Genomic DNA, 18807 nt, shown 5'->3' with positions numbered 1-18807 from the left:
AAGCGGGACAAGTGCGTGTCACTCCCGGGGAGTGTGTCTGCGGATTTCTGAACAAAGGGGTCACATACTCTCCACCTAGAAGAAAACCGCTGCCACCACCACAGCGGGCCAGGCACTCCCATCCCAGCATCTCTGCTGCTGCCTCCAGGCAGGCCTCCATTCAACCTGCTTGGGCCAAACACAAGCCTGACACACTTGTGATCTTTTAAAAACCACCAAGGCCTCCCACCGTCTGGTCCGTACTCCATCTCCTGTCACTGCCCTTCTTAAGCATAAGCTTCCTATGTAACAGAAGGCTCCAGACTGCCCTGGGCAGCCCTCACACTGTGCACCTCTGCTGCACACTCTGTCCTCAGCCTTCATCACCAGGAGAACAGGACGCGCCTTCAAGTCTCAGCTCAGACCACCTACCCCCAGGAACCTTCCCTGACCTCAAGACCAGGTCCACAGGCCTTGTTTTATAGTAGTTTCCCGCAAAAACGGAGCCTGAGGCCAGGATTCACGGCAAGTGCTTTATTAAGAGGTGATCCAGGGAGGCCTGCGAAGGAATGGGGATGTGAGCCGGGGAAGGTGAGCAGCCAGGACAAAGGGCATTACCAAGGTGAGCACAGAGGGCAGTGGGGTTCAGTCCTGCTAGGAGCTCCAGCAGACAGTACAGAGCACAGCTCAGAGTTGTCCCATCCAGGGAGGAGGCTGACTGTTCATCCACAGCACCCACCCATCACTGGCTGAGGGCTGCCCCAGGGGTGTCACTCCCTAGCACATGCAGTCTGTCCCTCCACAGGCTTCCCCAGCCAGAGAACACCAGTCAGGGACTGCGGGTCCATGGGGCAACATGGGAATGAATGTGAACAGGATGTCAAGAGCACCCCCTGCACTCCCACCTCCAAGTGCATGGGTACTTCACTCACTATGGCAACTGTCCCCCTATTACAATAACCCATCGGCCCAGGGGCATGTCTGACGCTCACCCCTGCCGATGCCTGACACATAGGATGCGCTGATAAACATTTGCTAAGTGAATGAGCGATGCTCAGTGTTGCCCTTAGGCCAGCGGACATAGGCCCGAGGAGAACACCACTATGCCCCCAAGGGAAGCCTGGTGGGCCTCCGGGACCACCCACTCAAATGCCCCACAGGGCCAGCCCCTGGCCCAACGGCAGCCTCATCATCCTCAGCTCTCTTCAGCCTAGATCCCCACCTCTGTGTTCTTCCCAGTCTCTAAGGTGGCCACCCCAATTCACACATCCCCCGCCCCAAGTCTAGTTCCTGTGGGAATCCCTCCATTCCTTCCTGCCAGGCAGCAACAGAGGTCAACTCGGGGTCGGGGGTAAGGGGAGGTTCACTGGTTTCTACTTTCTTCTCTGTACTCTTCTGTATTCTCAAAATCTTCCAAAGTGAACTGCACTGCTCTTTTAATTAAACTTATTCACAGTGACTTACAAGAAATAATACAGAGAGATCCCACCTTATCCTCATCCAGTTTGCCCCAATTGGTAACATCTTGCAAAACTGTAGCATAATCTCACAACCAGAGCATCAATAAAGTCAAGATACAGGATGTTTTCATCACCACAGAATGCCTCATGTTGTCTTTGGATGATGGCACCTCCTTCCCTCCCACCCCCCCACTCGCCCCCACCCCCAAGCCCCTGGCAACCACTAGTCTGTTCTCCATTTCTATAATTTGATCATTTCAAGCATGTTATGTGGAACAACTGGATATCCACATGCAAAAGAACACCATATACATGTACCTCACACCATATATAAAAGTTACAAAACTAACTCAAAATAGATCAGAGCCCCAAATGTATGAGCCAAACAATAAATCTCTTTCTTAAGAGAAAACATAGATAGGGGCACCTGGATGGCTCAGTCCGTTGGGTGACTGCCTTCAACTCAGGTCATGATCCCAGGGTCCTGGGATCAAGCCCCACGTCAGGCTCCCTCCTCAGTGGGGAGCTTGCTTCTCCCTCTGCCACTGCCTGCCGCTCCCCCTGCTTGTGCTCTCTCCTTCTCTCTCCATCAAATAAATAAATAAAATATTTTTTAAAAAATCAGAGAAAGAGAGAAAACATAGGTAAATCTTTGTGCCAATGGACCAGGCAATGCTTTCTGAGATATGACCATCTGACCTAAAGCACAGCAACCTAAGGGAAAAAAAAGAAAACCAGATTTCATTGAAATTAATAACTTTTGTACTTCAAAGGTCATCATCAAGAGAGGGAAAAGGCAATCCACAGGGAAAAATACTTGCAAATGATACATCTGATAAGGACCTACCATTCAGAACATAGCCAGAACACAAACTCAACAACGAGAACAGGACAATCCAGTTAGAACCCAGGCAATGAGTCTGAGCAAACAGCTCTCCAAAGAAGATACACAAATGGCCGATGAGCACGCGGAAAGACGCTCAGTGTCACTAGTCATCAGGAAACACAAATCAAAACCGTGATGAGACACTGCTCCACACCCACAAGGATGGCTATCATCCAAACAAGGCTCACAGCAAGTGTTGGCAAGGGTGTGGAAAAACCGAAACTGGTCTGCCTGGCCGGCAGGAATGTGAATATAAAATGGTGCAGTTTTCCACTGCAGAGAACGGAGGCGGCCCCACAATACAGTCAACAGAGTTACCCTATGCGCCAGCATTCACAGGTGCAGACCCGAGAGAAATGGAAACACGTCTACGCAAAAGCAGCACTAGTCACAGTGAGCCAACAGGCGGAAACAACCCAAAGGTCCAGCAAGCCACACTGTATCCACATCAAAAGGGATGCAGCGCTTACACGGGCTTCGGCGTGTGCTGTGAGGCGCCAGACACAGCAGACCCACGTGCCATAGGACTGCAGGCATAGGAAATGCCCAGCACAGAAAAAGTCAGAAAGCAGGTGAGTGGCTGCCAGAGGCTGGGCAAGAAGGGAAGGGGTGATGTGTGATTGGTTTCTTTTTGGGGTGACCAGACGGGTCTGGAATGAGACAGCAGGGGGAGGGCTGCACAACCATGTAAATACACCAAGATCCACTGAATCATATGCTCTAAAAAGGTAAATTTTATGATGTGAATGACATCTCAGTTTTAAAAACCTCTGGGGCGCCTGGGTGGCACAGCGGTTAAGCGTCTGCCTTCGGCTCAGGGCGTGACCCCGGCGTTCCAGGATCGAGCCCCACATCAGGCTCCTCTGCTATGAGCCTGCTTCTTCCTCTCCCACTCCCCCTGCTTGTGTTCCCTCTCTCGCTGGCTGTCTCTATCTCTGTTGAATACATAAATTTAAAAAAAAAATAAAATCTTAAAAAAAAAACAAAAAACCCTCGACTCACATAATTTTAGGTGCCAACACCACCTCCGCCCCAGCACTGGTGGGCCCGCTGTCCCAGGCAGAGGGAAGAGAGGCACAGAGGCAGCCCCCATCCCCCAGGGACACCGGGCTGGAGAACACGGCCCCCTCCACAAAGCAGAACCAGTGTCATCATTCAATCAGGGGCCACTCTGGAGTTTCATAAATAACATTTATTGGCCGCATTCGCCAGTCTCACCCACATCCACGGTAGCTGCACGGCAACGGAGCACTGCCTGATGAGAGAACTTGGACCCAACCCTGGATGTGAGTTATAGGAGCTGAGAAAATGGTGGCTATCACAGACTCCTCCTGACTTGACGGTTTTCAGTAAAGACCTTGATTATGACTGACATTTTCATTGATGTTCTCGGCAGTGGCTGAAGATTCGAACTTCAAACCCAAAACAAGTGGCTGGAAAGCAAAGAGAAAGGCAGTTACTCGGAACCGTGCCCCATGCTGAGCCCACGCTGCCCTGGCAGGACCTGGCAGGGAGCCTCTATGGCGTGGAAGACAGGGGACCCCCACAGCGGAGGGGGACACCATCTGAGTCCCTGAGGAGCCCAGGCAGGAAAGCGTACAAGGATGCGATGCCAGGGTGTGTCGTAGCTGACTCACTTCCAGCCATGGGTCCTTGGATGAGGCACTCGGCCCCCAGAGCCCACGCTCCCCCTCGGGGCGGGAAGGACAGTCCCCACCTTGCGCAGCTGTGAAAGGGATCCGATGTGAGGAAGCTGCGGCACGCCCCATTGAGAAGGCAAGTGTGATGGTCACAGCTCCTCAAGGGTCCCGGCTGGGAAGGTCCCGAGCTCCCCTCCCCTCCTGAGGCCTTCACAGTTCTAGCAAACCTCTGCCAGGCCAGCCCGAGGCAGCCAGCAGGTTCTCCTGAGACAAGCTGGTTGTGGAGTCTGGGGGATCTCACAGGGCAACCCGTGGACACCGCAGCCCGACAAGATAGCTCTCCTGAACATCTAGCTGCCACCTGGGCCTCGGCCCGAAGAACCTGGCTCTGAGGCAAACGCCTCCTACACGATCATTAGCACTTTCCTTTTGGCCTCCCTGACCATCTACCTCACGTACCATCTACACCCAAGCTTCTTTCTTTACTCTTCCCAGAGTGGGCCCGGCGGGGGGGGGGCGGGGGGTCCAACTCGCTTTGATGGTCAAGTTGGCAAACACACACACACAAAAGATGCATCTTCACGCAAAGCAAAGAAGTAACAACCTCACGGTTTTACGAGTCTGGTCATGCGCACAAATCGCCCAAAGCTGCCGACCCCCTGCCTCGGCCCCCTTCCGAACAGCACACGCCCAAAGAGGCTGCAGGTCCACACAGGCACTCGCATGCGGACGTACCCTGTGGCATCATTTGTAATCACAGGGTTAGAGGCAACACCAATGCCCAATATTGGGAGAGCAGACAAGCAGGGTGCAGAGGGGAGGGCCTTCTGCTTCCAGCCAGGACCAGAGACAAAGATAGGGCTAACCCCCTGCTGTGAACAACAACAAGGAGGACACTGGACAGAAGACACCTACAACCATTTTCAGATATTGGATACTTTCTAGAATATTCCTCTTACAAGAAGACAGATGCTTAAGAAGCAAACAAGTCAACATAATATAAATTTGATCTGCGTGCATTTACGTACTGATAGTTTTGCACATCTTGTATCCACATACATTTGTATATCTGCATGTCCCTGCACACAAGTGTGATGAAAGAGCCTGAGGAGGAGACCAAAGGAAGCAGCCCTGCCTGTCCCCGGGCAGGGGGCCATGAGAGGCACCCCGGAGGAGGGCCGAGGTGGGGTTCCAGGTGACAAGGCCTGAGTGAGGCTCTTGGGGGCGAGGCTGGGGCAAGGGCTTTCCAAAATGGAGCCTCGATGGCTGGGACTGGGCTGGGGGTTGGGGGTGGGGGGGAGAGGCCATAGGTCCCCAGGCCTGAAGCTGTGTTTATTCCCCAGAGGGCTGGCTGGGCGAGCGGCCTCTAACAGCCACCTTCAAGCTCGACGTGACGGAAATGTGCGCAAACTAGAACCAGTGCCAGGCCACAGGGACAAGGTGAAGAAAGAAAGGTGGGCAGCCCTAAGACGCGCAGTGCCCCACCCTCAGTTCTGATGTCCCTGGACTGCTTGTCCATTAAGTGTGTGCTAGATTGAGATCCCCACGCAGGGTGTGGGCAACTCTGGATGGTGAGAACAGCACCACGGTGATCCCGCTGCAGCCACTCCTCACCCTTTCGCTCAGCCACAGCCAACTTCTCCCACGTCCTTGACTCAACTAAACCCCCAGCCCCTGACCAAAACAGCCCGGGGAATGAGATGGGCCCAGGGCCCCCACTGCCCTCACCCTGTGCCTGCTCACCGAATGGCCACCATGACCCTCAGGACCGCCTGCAGGAGGGTCAGGAGGTTGAAGGGCAGGAGGGGGGCCGGGGGGCTCGCTCCCCTCCCTGGGGCCAGTGGCTCATGCTGGTGAAGGGCCTGGAGCTGCTGCCACTTGAGGAGGAGCCGCCTGTCACAGCAGATCCGCCAGCGGTTGTACCAGGAGCGCAAGTCCAGGGGGGGTTCTAGGCGAGAAAGCGAGTCAGGCCCTGGGCAGAGTGGGGACAGAGTGCCGTGTGTGTGCACAACACACACGGGAGAACCCTCCAGAACCCAGGGCAAGGACACCAGGTGTTCCAGCAAGGCTGGCCACAGCCCCGAGAGTGTAGACGCTGACCGACATCCAGGAAGATGAAGAGAACACTGCTGTGAGCTTATTTCTGGGCTGACTGCGGGGCTCATGCCAGCGTCTTTATCTCTTACAGCCACGTGATGAACTCGGTATAGATGAAAGAATACACAATTTAGCTGGGATGTGCTTCACGGTAATCTTTTTTTGGGGGGCGGTTGTTTTTCTTTTTTTGATGGGGGAACAAGTGGGTGAAGCTCAGATGAAACCAGGCTGGCAAGAAACTGATAATGAATAGATCTTAGTGATGGAAACGTGGGGTTTATTTGGGTATCTGAAAAAAACACAACCACAAATGGGACTCCAGTGTTTCCATTTCCCTGACACTAGCTTTTGAGATCTGCTTTGGTCAACATGGGACCCTTCTGATATCACAACTTAATTATATTACTCTACTAACGTGCTACAAGTTACACCGGATTTATATACTATATTACCTATACCACACATATACTCTATTTGTCATATTATACACGTTACTACTCTAATTACACTAATATGCAAAAGCATAATTAATATAAAACAGTATTTTCTTTATTAAACAATCCTACTGCAAAAGCATATGGAAGAAAAGCAAATGAGCCTCCTCTTTACAAAGAAAATACAAGATGAAAAATACAGATTTTTCTCTTTAAAATGGAAATAATCTGGATTTGAGGCTAAGGGAAATATTTTTAAATCACTTTTTTTAATGTATTTTTAAATCACTCTATACAAAGCTCAAGGGGAGACAGATCCTAATTGTCCTGGTACCAGTGAAACCTGGGCTCTCAGTCCTGTCCTGGGAACACCTTCTGGACTGAATGGACTAAGGCTTGACTCGTTATTTGTATAAATTGCCTCAACTATTAAACGAGGACTGGAGTAAAAGTTAATACTGGTTTTTGAAAATGTATCAAAGTGATGCATATGATTCAACCATAAGCTGAGCTTTCAGCTTTTCTTAAAGATGCAGAGAATTCAAAGCCAAAAACAACCAATAAAAATAACCCATAAATGTGTGATTATACAGTTAAAAGAGCCGTTTCTCCAACTGTTCTTGTCCTCTTGCTGTGGTTTCTTTCATAAAGGGATTTCTGGCTCTTCTCCCCCAAACTGGAGCCAACGTGCTGCTTTCTGTTTATAATATTATATGGCCCCCGGTCTTGCTCTTCGGGTTCCTGAGCTCCCGTCGTCCCCACCCCCGCGGGAACCCATGACTGTCAGCCCAGACGCACACCACCAACCCGCATCCACACCCACACAGGACTTCAGCTCTGCAGATCCACAGGAATGGGGTCCAACTGCACAGGCTGCAGCCAATTGTTTTCCCTCGCCGCAGTGTGTCTGGGGCTCCCTCCCGTCGTCCCTAAGGGCTGCGTGCTCTACATGGCAGGTGCCACATTTCAAACACACCCCCACATATGTCCGTCCTCCCACTGGGGGATGCTTCGACTGCTTTGGGTACCTTGTCAAGGACACTGCAGCTGCAGACAGGCATGCGTGTGGGAGTGTCTACCAGGCATTACCGGACATGGGCTTGCTGGAGGCAAGATGACGCGGATTACAGAAGGTGATAGATGGGAGAAATGGGTGACGTGGTCAAAAGGTACAAACTTCTAGGTATAGATCCTGGGGATCTAATGTACCGCACGGTGACCACAGTTAATAATACTGTATTATATATTTGAAAGTTTCTGAGAGAGTAGATCTTAAAAGTTCTCATCATAAGAAAAAAAAATTTGTAACTATATGAGGTGAAGGATGTTAACTAGACTTACTGCCCATTCATTTCACAAAATATAAGCATCAAACCATTACACCATACATCTGAATCTAATATAAAGTTCAATGTCAATTCTATCTCAATAAAAAATAATTTGACAGGGGCGCCTGGGTGGCACAGCGGTTGAGCGTCTGCCTTCGGCTCAGGGCGTGATCCTGGCGTTATGGGATCGAGCCCCACATCAGGCTCCTCCACTATGAGCCTGCTTCTCCCTCTCCCACTCCCCCTGCTTGTGTTCCCTCTCTCGCTGGCTGTCTCTCTCTCTGTCAAATAAATAAATAAAATCTTTAAAAATAATAATAATAATAATAATTTGACAGATGCCTCTAAACAGCCCCCACAAACGCTGTGTACATCCATGCTGCTCCTAACTGCGTGACTCTTATTATCAGGGGAAATACATATTTTTGCAGCATTAAGAGGCGGGCATGCTGGCTGGTGGCCACTCATTTCCTGTGCACTCTCCCACCCATCCCCGTGCTCCTGAGTTTTGGGCACACTGCTCAAACTGCTCACCCATCACAGGAACCCAGTGCCAGCCTGGCATCCATCCATTCCCTCCTGCACAGATTCCAGCAAGGGGTGCTCACCACACAGAGCACGGGAACAGCTGGGCAAGGGGAGGACCTGATGCAAACCACCTGGCATGTCCACTCCTCGGTTCATGTGCAATGCAGAGGAAGCACATATGTTGGCCATCGGAGCCGGACAAGGCCTTCAAGAGCAATCCAACCCACTTGTTTTAGAGACAAAGAAAGTAAAGGTGGGGATGGTGCTGACGTGAGTACATGAGTATATTCTAGCTCACAAACACGTAAGTCTATGAACATGCTCTGGCACAGATACATACTGCATCAGGAACACGTGAATGTGTGCTATGCACTACATCCGCCATAAATATGTGAATGTATGCATACTAGCTCTCAAATACATAAATGTATAAATATACTGCAAAATGAATACATACCTAAATATGATGTCATGAACATACTGTGTGTCCTGCATATGTAAATGTTGGCATGCACACCATATCATCAGTAAATGTATTTACTAGGTCATAAGCATATGTATGTATACACCAGACACACACACACACAAGCAAACACACTATGTCACGAACTATACAAGATTAGAACTTAAAAGAAAACACACTTTAGATACCATCTAACTCCAGGCTGCAAACTGGCTTCATCTTGAAAGCCAAAGCAGATAGACCAGTAGAGTGTAAGGCTTCTCTAGGTTCACTGGGGGAAAATGGTAGGTGGCTAGCGATGCCTGGCACGGGAAGGGGGTGAAGACGCAGTATGTGTACCGCCATCTCTGTTTTACAGACATCTGGGGATGAGAACAGTCTCCCCATCCCCACCACGAGACCCCCACCTTCCCTGGGGAGTGAAGGGATGAGACATGTATGCTCAGTTACCTTGGATGCCTTTACAACTCTGCTGCCTGTTCACCACCTAAAAGAAAAGAATGGGGGCAGATGTGTCAGCCCGGCCTGGTGGTCTACCAGAAGGGTGGGTCCAGGGATTGGGCTGGAAACCAGGAAAGGGCTGTGGCCAGCTCAGAATGCAAGCCATGGTCCCCTTTTAAAGGACCTCTGAGTCTTGAGGCGCCTGGGTGGCGCAGTCGTTAAGCGTCTGCCTTTGGCTCAGGGCGTGATCCCGGCGTTCCAGGATCGAGCCCCACATCAGGCTCCTCGGCTGGGAGCCTGCTTCTTCCTCTCCCGCTCCCCCTGCTTGTGTTCCCTCTCTCACTGGCTGTCTCTCTGTCACATAAATAAATAAAATCTTTTAAATAAATAAATAAATAAATAAATAAATAAATAACCTCTGAGTCTTAATTCTGGGGACAGTTTGCTACTTGATGAGAGAAAACCAGCAAATGATAAGTGCGTGAAGGCAGAAAGGAAGCCTCAGCTGACCACCCAGGACACCCAGAAAGCATGGGAGAGAAGGGGCCATGGGGCTAAAGAGGGCTGGACCGGGCCAGAAACCCCAGTAGTCACTGCCCTGGAACCCAGAGACCTGGAGGCACCAGACAGAGCTGAAAAGCCAGGACAGAAACTCAGAGGGAAGGTCCTTCCCGGCCCTTCCCTCTGCCTGCCAGGATGCCCAGAGAGCTGGAGAGGGCACTGAGGCAAGGTGAGGAGATAGAGGAGAGGAGGGAGGAACAGGAGGCAGAAGAGATGGCATTAAAGGTAGGGGCAGCGATGAGAGACCCCCCTTCAGAGACCAGTTCGACCCACCCTTCCAGCACCCCCCAGGACACCAAGCTGGCCCTCCCCTGCACACGCCCACCTCCTGCACTCTACTTCCTTCACTGTGCCTTCCAGGAGACCCCGGACACCAGTGGAGGCCACTGTGGAGAAAGAACCCAGCACCCTCCACCCCATCTCTGGGTCCCGCTGGGGCCTCGCTGCTGTGAGCCTCCCTCTTACCTTCTTGTGAGGCCTCAGCACCTGGGGCACCCAGTAGGGCATCACGGCCTGATCCCTAGGCATCGGGAGGCGGCCCCCAAAGCGGTGGCATGGGCAGGGGCATGCCTCGGAGGTTTTGGGGATATAAAACCGGACCATCTTTTGGATCTAACAGAGAGGAAGGGAAGAGAAGGTCCAAAGGGGTTGTGCCCCAGGTTGTGTCTTCCTAAGACAAGGCCCTGGGGAGCTCCTCTTCTGTGCCCTCCCACAGGCCCACCCCAACCACCCAGCTGAGGAAGCAGTCTCCTCTTCATGACATTCCCAGGGGCCACCTGCACCTCTGCAGTGGGAGGTCTGCATGGCTGCCATGGTGGGACATGTGCATTACAGTCAGGGGACGTGGCTCTGGCCTGAGCCTGCAGGCCTCCAGGAGCGGCCCCTGGACACAACAGTTGGCCTCTCTGAGCCTCAGCATTCTTGGCTACAAAGCTTTCTGGAAACACGGGTCAGACTCTAAAATGGACAGTGTCTGATCCAGCAAATCCACTCTGGGACACATGAGCATCTGCAGAACGATGCTCGCAAAGAACACGAGCTATAGCATGGCTGTAGTGGCCCAAGAGCCCAAGGGCCTGTCTGGGAGAGACGCAGGGACACCAGGGAATGGGGCAGCCTTTGGAAAGTGCGAGGCAGACCTGTCTGTCCTGACACGAATGAATGCAGAGACAAGATGTGGGGTGGGAAACGTACATGCAGGCCCATCATGCTGCCATGTGCAGTTTTTATAGAAAATCTATATGCCATGCTTCCCGGACATGAGTTGTGGGGGACCATGGCCTTGTCCCATTCTGTACCCTCCCCCACAGCCATGCCCTTTGCCCTGTGACCTCCGTTCCTTCTGGCAGAGGGGCAGTGTGGAGGCCGCCCCTGGATTTTGCTTAGGCCATGCACTGGTTTCACCCACAGAACGAGGAGGAAGTGACAGCAGCCAGGTCTGGCCGGGCAAAGAGGCCACACAGGCCTCTACAAGGTCTGGGCCTGCACACTGGCCCCAAGATCAGGGACAGGTGGGGCCAGGCCACCCAGCTGAGCCCCTCACGACGACAGGGACTGCTATTTCAAGCCAGGCAGGCAGGCAATGTGTTACATGTCGCTAGTGAAAGAGCACATGCACAGCACATCTCCGGGCCACACAGGGATGCCCCGGTGGAGGCACAGGCGGGGTGTCCCCTCTGTACCACTGTAAGTTCCCACCATGCGCTCATGTCACACATTAGAAAGACAATAAAACCTACATGTGAGTGGACCCTGCTGACTTCCCAAGGCAGAGGAGAAGCAACCCAGAGCAGGTGTGCGACATACTGCAAAGCACAGGACCCCACAGGGGAGGGCTAAGGGGTCGAAGGTTCATCCAAAGGAGGAGATGGAAGAGGTTCTGGAGAACCCAGAAACCTCCATCCACCCCTGCCTCCTGCCAACATGGCACTGGCCGACAGGACAGGCACACGCAGGCCCCTTTGGCCCCATCCTCCAAGCGCTGGCCGAGCACACTCTCTGCGGCGTGCGCTGCGCTAGGAGGAAGGACCCATCCAGCTACCAGAATAAATGCTGGGATGCAGGGAGAAAACTCCAAGCTGGAAAAGTCTGTCTGGGAAGCATCACCGAGCCGCGGCACAGGGGGCTGGCTGGGTGGAGAAGGCAGGCGAACAGCACGTGCCTGTTGGAGGGCCCTCAGGATGTGGACAGAATGAACTTTCCAGGCGGACCCCATGGGTTGCCTGCATAAAAATCATTTCCCAGCCCCCCCTTATTGAAAGACCCAGCTTTACTCCAGGGCCAAAGTGCCCAGTCCCAAGGGATCAGCATCGGCCCGTCAGGGCTCTGCCAGGAATGAGTGCGGAGGTGAGGACAAACAGGTGAAAAAGAAGTCGGCTGGGGCTTCTAGGAATTTTTTTATCCCTGATAAGAAAGCAGGATGGGAGGGTAAGCCTTCTAAGCCCCCCCGAGAAAAGGAGGACCCCAGAAAGGCTCACTTTCTGCCATGTGGATCACGATGTAAAAAAGAGACCCACAGCCACCATCTCGAAGCACTAAAGGTGACAGCACCAACACTATGAGTAAAGGATAAAAAGATTCTGGATCCTTAAACACACTGTTTAGCCATAAAGCCAATCCTAGAGGAGTCCTCTCTCTACCAAGACCTGGATGAACCCATTGTGGGTCAGTTTTCTGTTACTAACACCTAACACCTCCCCTCTGCTGGAAGAGGAGCTGGAGGGGCAAGTGGAAAGGAGGCTGGAGCCAGGCGGGAGCAAGATCAGGAAGGACCCCAGGAACTGTGTCAGAGACTTTGGTCCATACTCAGAAGTTGGGAGCTACAGAGGAGTGAGAGGACCAAATCCACAGTTTTAAAAGCTCATAGGGCTGCCGATCAGAACATGGACAGCCAGAGCTAGAGAGGATAGAGACAGGGAGACCAGCTGCAATACAAGAGACAGGCTAGGTACCTTGGCTTCTGTATTCCCTCCATCCTGCTTAGGGCCACCTCCTCCCTGATGTCCAGCAGTACATCTCAGTGGGGAGAGTTCTGGATTCTAATTCCTCATCTGCTATGAACTGTGTAACCCTGGAAAAGCCTGCCCCTCTCTGGACCTCAGTCTGCCCATCCTTTAAATGAGTACAATAATGCCTACCCTCCCCAACTTTCAAATGATACAGTGACCAACAGGAGGGACTGAGGCCATCAACACTGCCTAGAACAACATGACTCGGTCATCTTAAAGCCAGTGACCCCTTTGAGAGTCTACTAAAAAACGAGAAATGAGAGAGAGGGCCTCACTACAATCTACTGATATTAAAAGGGCAATTAGAGAATACTGATGATAATGAACAACATCGTACCAATAAATCTGACAATGATGTAATGGACAAATTTCTTGAAGCTTGCTAAAGAAGAAGCAGACAACCTAAATAACTCTGTATCCACAGAAGACATTAAATTTGTAGTTAAAAACCTTCCCACAAAGGAAGCTCTGTCCCAGATGGCTTCAGAGGTAAATCCTACCAAACATTAAAGGAAGAAATAATACCAATTCTACACAGTCTTCCAGAAAACTGAAAATGAGAGAATACTTCTCAACTCATTGTAGCAGGTCAGCGTTACCCAAATACAAAGGCAAACAAGGACAACGCAGATCAATATCCCTCATGAATACACATGCAAAGCTTTTAATCAACTGTATGAAGGAAAATGCATCATGATTCAAGAGGGTTTCTCCTAGGAAGTGGTTTAACTTTTGAAAATCCATCAGTGCAATCCATCATATTAACAATGATGTGATGACCTCAATCGACACATAAAATCCAGTGTTCATTTTAGATAAAACCTCTCAGCAAACTAGGAAGAGCCAGGAACTCCCTCAGCCTGACAGGGCACCTAAACCAATGGCTAACATCAAACTTCATCGTGAAAACCCAAATGCTGTCCAAGATGAGAAAGAAGACAAGGACATCTTGTCTCCCCACTCCACCCAGCGGTGTACTGGAAGTTTTAGCCAGGGTATCAGGCAAGAAAAATTAAAGGCATCCAAACTGGGAAGGAAGGAATGAAATCTCTCTCTGTAGATGACATGATGATCTATGTAGAAAATCTGATAGAATCTACAAAAAGAGCTACTAGAAAAAAGGAGGTAAGCATTAGTGTAGGATACAAAATCAAAATACAAAAATCAGTGGTATTTCTAAATACAGCAATCATAAACTGAATTTTTTAAATGCTGTCATCAAAACTATGAAATACTCACGGATCAATCTGACAGAAGGTGTGCCAGACCCGTGCACTGCTGACTGCAAGCAACCCCTGAGAAACATGAAAGGCCTACACGGAAAGAGAGATCACTGCGTTCTCAGGCCAGAAGAGTCAGTATCATCAAGATGATGATTCTCTTTATGCTAATTTACACAAAAAATACCAACCAAAATCCCAGCAGGACATTTCTGTAGAAACTGGCAATGGGACTCTAAAATTCACGTGGAGGGGCGCCTGGGTGGCTCAGTCGTTAAGCGTCTGCCTTCGGCTCAGGGCGTGATCCCGGCGTTATGGGATCAAGCCCCACATCAGGCTCCTCCGCTATGAGCCTGCTTCTTCCTCTCCCACTCCCCCTGCTTGTGTTCCCTCTCTCACTGGCTGTCTCTATCTCTGTCAAATAAATAAATAAAATCTTTTTAAAAAATTAATTAATTAATTAAATAAAATAAAATAAAATTCACATGGAAATGCAAGCAAACTAGAATGCCCAACTTAAACAGAACCAGCACTGGAGGACACACGGCTCCCTATAAAGTCAGAGTAATGGAGACGGCGTGGCGGTGTGCAGACAACCAGAGCAGCAGATGGACGGAGTCCAGGAACAGACCCACAGCTACATGCACAGCTCATTTCTGGCAAAGGTGCAAAGGCCAGCTGGTGGAGAAAGCACAGCCTCTATGACATATGGTGTTAGAACAACTGGACACCCAAGACGAAAACAAAGGAATGTCAACCCATACCTCAAGCTATACACAAAAATTAACTTAAAATGGATCACAGAACTAAACACAAACTGTAAACTATAACAGTTCTAGAAGAAAATAAGGAGAAACCTTTCTGACCTTGGCTTATGCTAAGATTTGTTAGGAATACTCAGAAAGCATGTCCCACTGCTGTGCTGGGGGGAGGGGCACATCTAAGCAAGACCCAGAAAAGGTCAGATTGATAAAGTGAACGCCATCAAAATTTAAAACTTATGCTCTGTGAAAAATACTGATAAGAGAATAAAAGGACAAGTCAAAAACATGGAGAAATGCTTACAAATTGAGTTATCTCAAATTATGTGCAGAATGTATAAAGAACTCTCGATACTCAATAATTTAAAAAGAAAAGCAAACAACCCAATGTTTCTAAATGGGCAAAACACCTGAACAGACACATATCAAGTAAGACATGCAGATGCCAACAGCATATGGAGGAGACACTCTGCATCACTGGTTACTATGGAAATACAAACTAAAGCCACAGCAAGACACACACCTATTAAGATGGCTAAAATTTAAAAAAAAACTGAGGAAACCGCGTGTTAGTGAGGATGTGGAGGAACTGGAACTTTATACACTGCTGCTTGGGATGTAAAATGATACGAACACTTCAAAAACAGGTGAGTTTCTTAAAAAGTTAAACATACACCTACCCCATGATTCAACAAGTCCCTCCTAGGTCTTTGCCCAAGAAAAATGAAGGTGTGGGGCGCCTGGGTGGCACAGCGGTTAAGCGTCTGCCTTCGGCTCAGGGCGTGATCCCGGCGTTGTGGGATCGAGCCCCACATCAGGCTCCTCTGCTATGAGCCTGCTTCTTCCTCTCCCACTCCCCCTGCTTGTGTTCCCTCTCTGGCTGGCTGTCTCTATCTCTGTCAAATAAATAAATAAAATCTTTTAAAAAAAAAAAAAGAAAAATGAAGGTGTGTTCATGCAAAGACTTGTACACAAACATCCAGAGCAGTTTTCTTTGTAACAGACAGAACTTGTGGAGACGGTGCAAATGTCCTTCACTGGACCAATGGCTGCACTGCGGTCCAGTTATATGATGGACACTACCCAGCACCACGCAGAAACCACATGGAGGAAGCTCGGAAATAATTATGCTGAGTGAACGAGGCCAAAGAGGACCTACTATATGATTCCATTTATATAAAATCTGAGGAAATGCAAACTGATCTGGGGTGACAGAAACGGATTGGTGGTTACCTGGGGACTGCAGGGTGGGGAGGGCTGGGGGGAGTCACAAAGGGGCACAAAGAAATCTTTCAGGGTCGTGTGGATGCACGTCGTTCAGCGGCAGTGGTGGTTTCACAGATGGATATCTATGTCAAGACTTAGCAAACTGTACATTTTACATATGTGCAGTTATCACATATCAGTCTAACTCCATAGATTTGGTTTTCGAAAAAATCTGGATTTAAAAAAAAACACACAACCTGTCTCCCAGAAATTGTAAGATATCACTCATACAACATCTATGATTTTCAGGAGTGACTGGTCCCCTGAAGTTCACCCTGGACTCAGATGAAGAAGCCCTGGTCCAAGTCACCTACCTGTTTTCGGGGTCTCAGGGACAAAGGGACCCAGTAAGGCAATGCCGCCTCGACCCTGGGCACCGGCAGGCAGCCCCCGAATTTGGCCTGGCACTCACAGCAGATGGGCTCTCGATGAACAGTGCTGGGGACGGGACACATCTGAGCAAGAGCCAGAAAAGACAGAATTAAACATGCTGCTGTATTTGCAATGTGAGCCAAGGAACTCTCTTGAATAGTAAATCAATGCTTGGAGACAGCCAGGGTTGAGGCAGGGTGTCCAGGGGCAGGGTACAGGGGCCCCAGCTCCTCCTGCAGGTCAGAAAGAGGCAGGCTACCATGGCTCACTCTCCAGAATCCATGACAGGGGGACCAGCAGAGCCTGCACACCAGGTGCTAGGATTCCTAGCCACTTCCTGCTGCATTACCATGAGCAGGTCTGGGGAAATATAACTGACTGCAGTGGGGAGAGGGTTGCTCTTTTTGGGTGTCAATCTGCCATCAGTGCTTTACATTCACAAAGGCTTCCACATCCAGCCAATGTGATCCTCACCAAGCCCACGGGCAGGAAGGAGAGGGGATGTCATCCTCTCCAGGTTCAGATGAAGAAGCTGATGCCCAAAGCAGGTACATCAGGGGGCAGTGTTGTTCTCACAGGCCTCTCAAATTCCTGTCTTGAAGTGTCTTCAGGAGCCAGGAGTGGGGGAGACAGTGGGTGACCCTACACAGAGACACTGGGGGCTAGGTGATGGGCCCTGGAACCGCAGACTCTGTGTCTGACACATCCTCACGAGATGCTGTCTGTGGACCCACCCACATTCTCCACTCTCACGAACCCACGGGCTTGCTGGGAATTGGAGCAAAGTTGCTAAGAGTTTGCTTTCCTTACCGAATGATCTATAAGGCACACTTCTTTCCCAAAGATTTGAAATGTGCTCTTCCTAGAAAACAAGAACAGGAAGGCTTAGAAAGTTCTGGGCTTTGTGTAAATTGAGGGGGGAGGCAGGACTGCAGGGTGAGGACGTGGGCCAGCTTTCTTGGAACTGACTCATGTCACTCAACCTCAGGGAGGGAGGGGGCATCCTCCTGAGACTAAGAGGGGGTAGGGGCTGACAAGAGAAGCAGGTGTGTGCATGCTCCTGAATGTCAGGCTAGTGTAACATCCTGACATCCTGCTTTCCCAAGCCTACTCACTTCACACACACTTCAGTTAAACGTGTGCTGGGCCCTTTGGGAATGACAGGAAGGCTCCACCCTGGTGAGACCTTTCCAACCACAATCCCTAGGGCACCCCCGAGCTTAACTTGGAATACCGAAGGCAAAGATTGTCCGAACTGTACGCTACACAAAACTGCCCTGGGGTCGCGGCAGACTGTGCGACTCCTCTCCATTACCGGGCCCGCCCCCAAAAACAAGTTGCTAGAATGCCACTCGGAGTCCCGGGGCGGGGGGGGGGGCGGTGCATAAAGGGAACGAACACAAAACAAAGCAGGTCTCCCCTGCCGGTGGTGTGTCCGAGTGCTTTGTAACGTGGGAACTGTAGGTGACACAGTGCTTTCGTGTTTCCTTTTACCGTAAGCATCCTCGTGACCGTCACTTTATTACGGCACCAGCGCCAGGCCTCTGCGCTCTGCACGCCCAGCTCATGCTTGCAAACAGAGGCGGCGGCAGGCTGCCGGGCAGGCGTCCCGCCCCCGCTGCCAAGGCCGGGGCGTGGGGGGGGGGGCACCCCCAGCTCAGTGCCCGCACTTCAAACGGGTCCAATCCCCCAGGACCCAGCCCCGAGGCTGACGCCCGGCTCTCTTAACAGACTGGCTCACAGGTCAGCCAGCGAAACTCGTTCTGGGGCTTTGTGCCAACATTGCGGGGCAAGAGCAGATCCTTCTGTGTCGAGGCTGTCAGGCTCCAGGAAAGCGCGGCGGACGGACGGACGGACGGTCCCTGGCCACCGTCCCCAAGGTGGGGACGCACCCGAGCCTGAACACCCTCCCCTGACGTTCTCAGGTCGGGAAACACTACAAGGCCCTCCGGTGCTTACGTCAGCGTAGGCGTGCGCTCTGCCCTGCCTACGTGCTCCAGCCAGCGCTGGGCCGGAGTGACCTGGGCCCGGGCCCCCCAGGGACGGGGCTGGGGCCGCCCCGGGTGCGGCGTCCGCGGCCCGGCGAGCGGGGCTCAGTGACACACTTGCCTGCCGCGACGCGCTCGGGGGAGTGCGTGCTGACAGACCCAACGGACACCCGAGGGCTCCCGGAAGTGCCCGCCGCGGCTCCGGCAGGGTCGCGGTGGTGGAGGCCGCGGTGACCATCGTGAGGCTGGTGACGACAGCAGAGCCGGCCCTCACGCGTGTGTCTCCTCCCCGCGGCTAACGCGCGCGTGCACGCACGCGCACGCACGCACGCGTACGAGGCCGCCCATCCCGAGTCCCTCCCCTTCCGCCCCCTC

The 18807-nt window shown here is 51.4% G+C and overlaps 1 protein-coding gene across 7 annotated transcripts in view; it reads right to left on the bottom strand.

Moving 5' to 3' along the window:
• Window positions 1-18807, bottom strand: part of C21H16orf95 (chromosome 21 C16orf95 homolog) — a 520833-nt gene that overhangs the window by 492579 nt on the left and 9447 nt on the right. For 2 of the 7 annotated variants that reach the window (XR_015727990.1, XR_015727991.1), the window contains exon 1: window positions 16387-16513. Coding sequence is in view for 5 of the 7 variants with exons in the window: in XM_087870394.1 (XP_087726520.1) it covers window positions 3740-3758; window positions 4994-5044; window positions 5709-5913; window positions 9266-9302; window positions 10283-10429; window positions 16387-16527 (600 nt within the window). In the remaining 2 variants the exon portion in view is untranslated. Of the gene's footprint in view, window positions 1-3502; window positions 3759-4993; window positions 5045-5708; window positions 5914-9265; window positions 9303-10282; window positions 10430-15486; window positions 15703-16386; window positions 16528-17254; window positions 17307-18403; window positions 18478-18549; window positions 18768-18807 lie in introns of those variants that run through there. The other 5 variants (XM_087870394.1, XM_087870395.1, XM_045772656.2 and 2 more) reach the window with 5 other exon arrangements.

Source organism: Ursus americanus, chromosome 21 (genome assembly GCF_024610735.1).
Source record: "Ursus americanus isolate L20-20 chromosome 21, mUrsAme1.1.p, whole genome shotgun sequence".
Taxonomy (NCBI): domain Eukaryota; kingdom Metazoa; phylum Chordata; class Mammalia; order Carnivora; family Ursidae; genus Ursus; species Ursus americanus.
This window is presented reverse-complemented; position numbering and strand designations above follow the sequence as displayed.